Genomic DNA, 5829 nt, shown 5'->3' with positions numbered 1-5829 from the left:
CTCAGTTCTTCTTTGATTGTTTGTTACTATTGGTGGTGTAGGGGTTGTTTTTTGTTGCAGTAGTGTTCTTTGTCCCACTCGTTCGGTTTTCTTGTTGTTTGAGTATCGTGGTTTTGTTGGGATTATCTACTTGAAATCATGTTTTTTTTCCTCTCTCTTCTTTGACAATACTGTGTGGTTGTGTCTTACGTCTTCTCTTGGGTACTGCTGGGTCTCTGTTGGCGCGCTTATTGGGAGAGGAAGTCCTTCCTGGAGGACGTAGTCCCAGGGGAGATGATGCGTGGTGAGTGTCTCTTTGATGTGCAGTTTTCATGTAGTGTGTATGACTTGGTGATCCTTGACTATATGTTGTGGGTCATTCTGTTTTTGATGTCTTTTACTTGTCTGTGGATTAGCTGGACAGCAGAGATTAGAGAAGAACCTCTGTCATACATCGTGCTGAGTTACTCGGTAAAAGTCATTGGTCTTCTCTCGTCTTTAGGGCCTGTTTCAGTACACGGCTTGACTAGTTTGAATTTCAGGCTCCATTTTGCCTTTCAGCTAGCCCTGTTGATGTGATTTTTACAGTTCAGTCATATGACCAGTGAAATGGCTACCTCTGTCTGAATTGATGGTGTGTGGAATACAATAACTTGGAACCATTTTCTTTACAGTACGCTTTTTGCTAAAGAAACAATGTCAGCATTTTTGCAAGCTCAGGCTTCAAGGCCAGTATGAAAACCCATACACATACAAGAATATTGTCGTATCGATCATATTTTGCATGCAAAAGTAAATTTGTAGAGCTTCAGATGTCATTGTCGTCTGTAGTTTTGCAACACATCCTCTTTTTGCTCACATGTGACAAGCCATGTAATGTGTGCTAGCGATGGGTGCAGGGATGTGGGATTTACATATTTACATGCATGGTCAATCCACAACCTATGTTTCTCTCTAGTCTCCTGTAAGAGAACCACATCATTAGGAGAGTGACAGGGTTTTATATGTTAAGGAATGCCACTTTTGGCAGCTGCTTTGGCTGCGTGGTCGGCCCAAACATTGCTTCATGAAACAGGGGTTGGATTTGGTTTGGATGTCACATTTAACAGTAACAGATGAAGATAGTTGGCATGTATCTAACTGTTCCCCAATCAGTTTGCCATGTTTAGTGGGTATCCCCGAGGATGTTTGCCCACAATGTGCCAAAGTCATTTAAACATTCATGAGCATATGTGTAATATGTGTAAATGTTACACAGTTGGACCTTTTGCCAGGTGACAGGCTCTCATCAGTACATTTAGCTCAGCTACTTCAGACAAATTATATAACCTGTGTATGGCACTTACTTCTCTATCAGCAAAGGTAGGACAGGTAATAGTAGCAAAGAAATAACAAGGATAGAAATGTAAATGTAGCTGTAGCTACGGTTTTCAGACAAGATGGAAGTCCTCTCTCTACAGGATCCAGTCTTACCAAAATAAGAAGCGGGTCTGTAAAAAGATTTATGGTGCTGAGTGAGAAGCTTGTGCAAATCCACATTTCTCATGTACAAAGGGGGGGAAGGAGACAACAAGAGTACACATTTGGTATATGACAAGATCAAGGAGCATACAACAGAGCAGATCAAGTGACCAAACCAGTAGGGGGGCCAGAACCGGCTTCCACATATTACTTGTTTAGCAAGTCTGCACTGCCTTAATGTGAATCTTTATCGGGTATTTAGGGGAAAGAATTGTTACATTACTCGCCCCTGTCATGCAACAGTGTGGGGACATCGGCTAAATACAAGTTTTAGTCAATTATTTGATCTTCTTTTGGGGCCAAAACTATTTCAAGTTTTTACAGTACCTATGTTAAAATAGCCATTATTGAAGGAAAGAAAAAAAAAATCAATACAACAGGTGATTCCTACCCTCTGAACAGTTTTGTTCTCATTATCAGTGAACAGCGAGAAGCATGAACCTCCACATCACAGCAGGAAGGAACTGCAGCTTATGTGACACATTTAAAATGTATTATACTGTGTGGAATTGCGTAACAGTTTCTGTTCGGTTTCTCAGTGTGTAAATCAGTTTTTTTCTTTCTGCCTGTTACTGCAGTAACCACAGTAACCACAGTGATGGTGCTAGATGAGCCTAAACACAAAAATCTGATACTGAAAATAGCGGTCTAAACACTACACACTATTCCCAGTAGTGTTGCCATAAGCGTACTGTTGTTTGAAAGCTCCGGTAACAACTAATTGACTCAGTTATGTAAACATTTTATAACAAGTACATATACAGCAGGGGTGTATACAATGAGTAACAGCCATGCTAGCGACAGTTTTGACACGATGATGGTGCTCGATGAAACATTAAGGTATCACCAAAGATATTAAATTTCATCCTGAGAGAAATATGAGTGTACACCAAATATCATGGCAATCCAGCCAATAGCTGACAAGACGTGACACTAAAAACCACTAAAATGGATAATTGTAACTAATGATGGACCTTTTGCTTAAAAAGTTTCATGTCGTCTTTTCTTTTCAGAATATGACCCTACGCTGTCATAACTGTGCGCTGGTGACGAGCTCCAGCCACGTCCTGGGTACTCGAGCAGGGGAAGAGATCGACCGTACAGAGTGTGTGATTCGTATGAATGACGCCCCCACGTTGGGGTACGAGACTGATGTAGGGAACCAGACCTCTCTGAGGGTCGTGGCTCACTCCAGTGTTTTTAGGGTGGTCCGGAGGCCGAGTGAGTTCTTACACCGGGCAGACAGCAACCCTGTGATCATCTTCTGGGGACCCCCAAACAAGATTGGGAAGGAATCCAAAGGAACCTTGTACAGATTGATCCAGAGAGTCAGCATGACCTACAGCAACTTGTCTTGTTTCAGTATCACAGCAAACAAGATGCGCAGATTTGACAGTCTGTTTCATAGGGAGACGGGGCGAGATAGGTGAGTATTTAGGGAGCTAGTGTGAAGTGAATCCCATTTTATTGAGTATCAGCCCCATACTGGGTAAATGTCACAAACTCTACTCTCCATTTGTTTTTGTTTCCAGACAAAAATCTCACTCGTGGTTGAGCACAGGCTGGTTCACCATGGTCATAGCCATTGAGATATGTGATAACATCAAAGTATATGGGATGGTTCCACCCAACCACTGTGGGTGAGTATAACGATGGCACTAATCAACATATGTAGACTCTTTTAAAAGGTCCTGTGTGTAAGAGGATCTATTGGCAGAAATGCAATATAATATTAATAGGTATGTTTTCATTAGTGTTTATTTACCTGAAAATAGGAATCATATTTTGGTACCTTAGAATGAACAGTTTTTATCTACATACCTCACAGGTCCATAGAGGCTGCCATGTTTATACAGTAGCTCAGAATAGACAAACCAAACACTTTACACTCTAGAATACTTTTTTCAGCCACTGTAGTTTGTCCGTCACACTTGAAAAGTGAGGGTAAATGCCATTTAATCATACACACTGGTCCTTTGAAACACTATCAACCCATCAGTTGCCACAAATTACAGATGGTTGTTAAACTAATTAAAAATATTCAAACGTTTTTTTTTTTCTAGAAAGAAATCTGGATTGAAGAAGATGCCCTACCACTACTACAAGCCCAGGGGGTCTGATGAATGTGTAACATACATACAGAACGAGAGCGGCCGAAGAGGGAACCACCATCGCTTTATTACAGAGAAACAGGTGTTTGCACGCTGGGCAAAACAGTACAACATCACCTTCATTCATCCCAAATGGTGACAAGACTTTTGTGAAAACCACAAGATCTCACAGAGGCCTGAATGAGTGCTGGATTTCAACGTAATGTCCCATCGAATGAGCCTTTAAACAGCCACATGATGAATGACAGCTACTTTCAGGAATTGCCACGTGGATGAAAAAAAGCTTTTGGAAAACTATTATTGGACCAAATTACTGGAGGAGATGTCTGGGAATGTTTTCTGTCGAAGAGGAATCAATTTTTATATGTTTATATTTTTGTTAATATGTATTGAAACTGCACTCGTGTTTCCAATGTTGAGGGTGGATTATATCAGCAAGCATTTAAAGATGCGACAAAGTGGCCTACAAAATACTATATTCTATTAGCTCGCCATTATACAGAGATTATTCTACAGTAATTGCAGTCAGATACATTAGATCACTAATTTAATCTACATATACAAAGTACATTGGAGCCCCACATTGCAGTTGAAACTTTACAAAATCAGTTCCTGAACAGATACTATACCCATACTTTTTCAGTATATTAGCTTGAATTAATACATTTCTACATACATTTGCATTTAAAAAATAGCCAGCATTAGTATTTAACATCTTAACATAAAGCGTCTATACAACTAAATAAAAGTCTAAATTGGCTTAATTGTAAATTAAAATCAGATATCATCTGATTATTAAGTAAACAGTGTAACAGTGCAAGGATTCAATGCCAGCTTACTATACTTGGTGCAAGTAAAAAAAGTTTTGAGGCTCAGATTCCAGCTCTAGTTAACGGCATGGTGGGAAATTAACGTAATTAACTAAATGGGAACATCTACAAGCCACTGACAGATACACATTCAAACTCACCAGCCACTCAAAAATTTTTTTGTGTCTGTAATGTACAGACTACTTTCATATTTCAGCAGCATTTGGCTGGTGCTAATTTCCCACCCTGGAACAGATATCAATGTCACACAATGTTAATAAAGATAATAAAGATCACGATTAGGATGACACACATAGGTAGCTAAAGTTTAAAGGATTTATCTGTGTTGATTCAACAGAGACAAACAAGTTCACCACTGTTTGTGTGTCAATAATAATCATTTAGATTGCAGAAATTGTGGCACCATGTTTATTCTAGAGACACAGATTGTCACTTTACACAGTCACTCACTTTTCCAGTCTGTCGTCATCTTAAACAAGTTGATATACCCTCAATTTGAAGATAGCAGTACTTCATTGTAACATTTTTGCTGCACTAGATGTTGATTTTAATGTTTTCATGCAAATTGAACAACGTACATGAAATTGTTGCCTCATGAACCTCATGGAAACTTTTTTACCTTAGTGGTATTTCAGTGCATGCAGCTTAAGTTCAAATGGTCCCCACAATGCATCATGATCGTGTTATATATCAGTATGTTGCTCTAAGGACTGCACGATTAAATTAAAAGTGAAACTGCAAGTTTTATGTTAGAAGCGTGAAGCCGAGAAGGGTGCAATTTCTTAACCTATGTTGCCTTTTTTATTTATCTGTAGACATATTTTGTAAGAATATTCATCTTCAGGAGAGGCTCTTATCACAACAATGTACACAATAATGAATAGGAAGAAAACACAAGAACCACATCAGCTGTTATGCTACTTTAAATCAAATTGCCTGCTAAATGTATTTATATATTAGCCTGAAAGTGTAACAGTACTGATTTTTTTATGATGCAAATTCTTTGAGCAACTGTGAACCGAGTACGAGGTAGCAGCTGAAACTCAAATTTTATGGCAGACACCGTTTCTCTTTTGTCAATCCAGTTTTTATCAGTGAGGGAAGACTACCCGTAAATATAACTCAATACAATTCCGCAGCACCACAAATTACTGGCTCCAAAATGACCAAAAAGTTCAATCAGCACCTCTCTAAAATAGTTTCAACCTGAACATTAAAACCTCCATGAAGGTAGGATTTACTGCGGGGCTGCTGCACCAGACTGCAATCGTTTTTTGCTTGGTGTACCTAGTAATCTGTAAACTCAGTGTATATCAAGTCCTTTCAATCCAGAATAATACAGCAGGCCTCATATAAATAAATATGTGCCTGTCTTTCTTGTTTTGATA

The 5829-nt window shown here is 39.1% G+C and overlaps 1 protein-coding gene across 2 annotated transcripts in view; it reads left to right on the top strand.

Annotated features, from left to right (window-relative positions):
• Positions 1-4061, top strand: part of st6galnac6 (ST6 (alpha-N-acetyl-neuraminyl-2,3-beta-galactosyl-1,3)-N-acetylgalactosaminide alpha-2,6-sialyltransferase 6) — a 6683-nt gene extending 2622 nt beyond the window's left edge. For both annotated transcript variants that reach the window (XM_035668166.1, XM_035668167.1), the window contains exons 4-6: positions 2514-2926; positions 3033-3140; positions 3564-4061. In XM_035668166.1, coding sequence (XP_035524059.1) covers positions 2514-2926; positions 3033-3140; positions 3564-3750 — 708 coding nt within the window. In that variant the 3' untranslated portion in view covers positions 3751-4061. The remainder of the gene's footprint in view (positions 1-2513; positions 2927-3032; positions 3141-3563) is intronic.
• The last annotated feature ends 1768 nt before the right edge of the window (positions 4062-5829 follow it).

The sequence above is a fragment of the Morone saxatilis genome, unplaced genomic scaffold (assembly GCF_004916995.1).
Source record: "Morone saxatilis isolate NCDOM2014 unplaced genomic scaffold, NCSU_SB_2.0 Contig21, whole genome shotgun sequence".
NCBI classification, from domain to species: Eukaryota; Metazoa; Chordata; class Actinopteri; family Moronidae; genus Morone; species Morone saxatilis.
The sequence above is the reverse complement of the archived record's forward strand: the minus strand, read 5'-3'. Positions and strand labels throughout refer to the sequence as shown.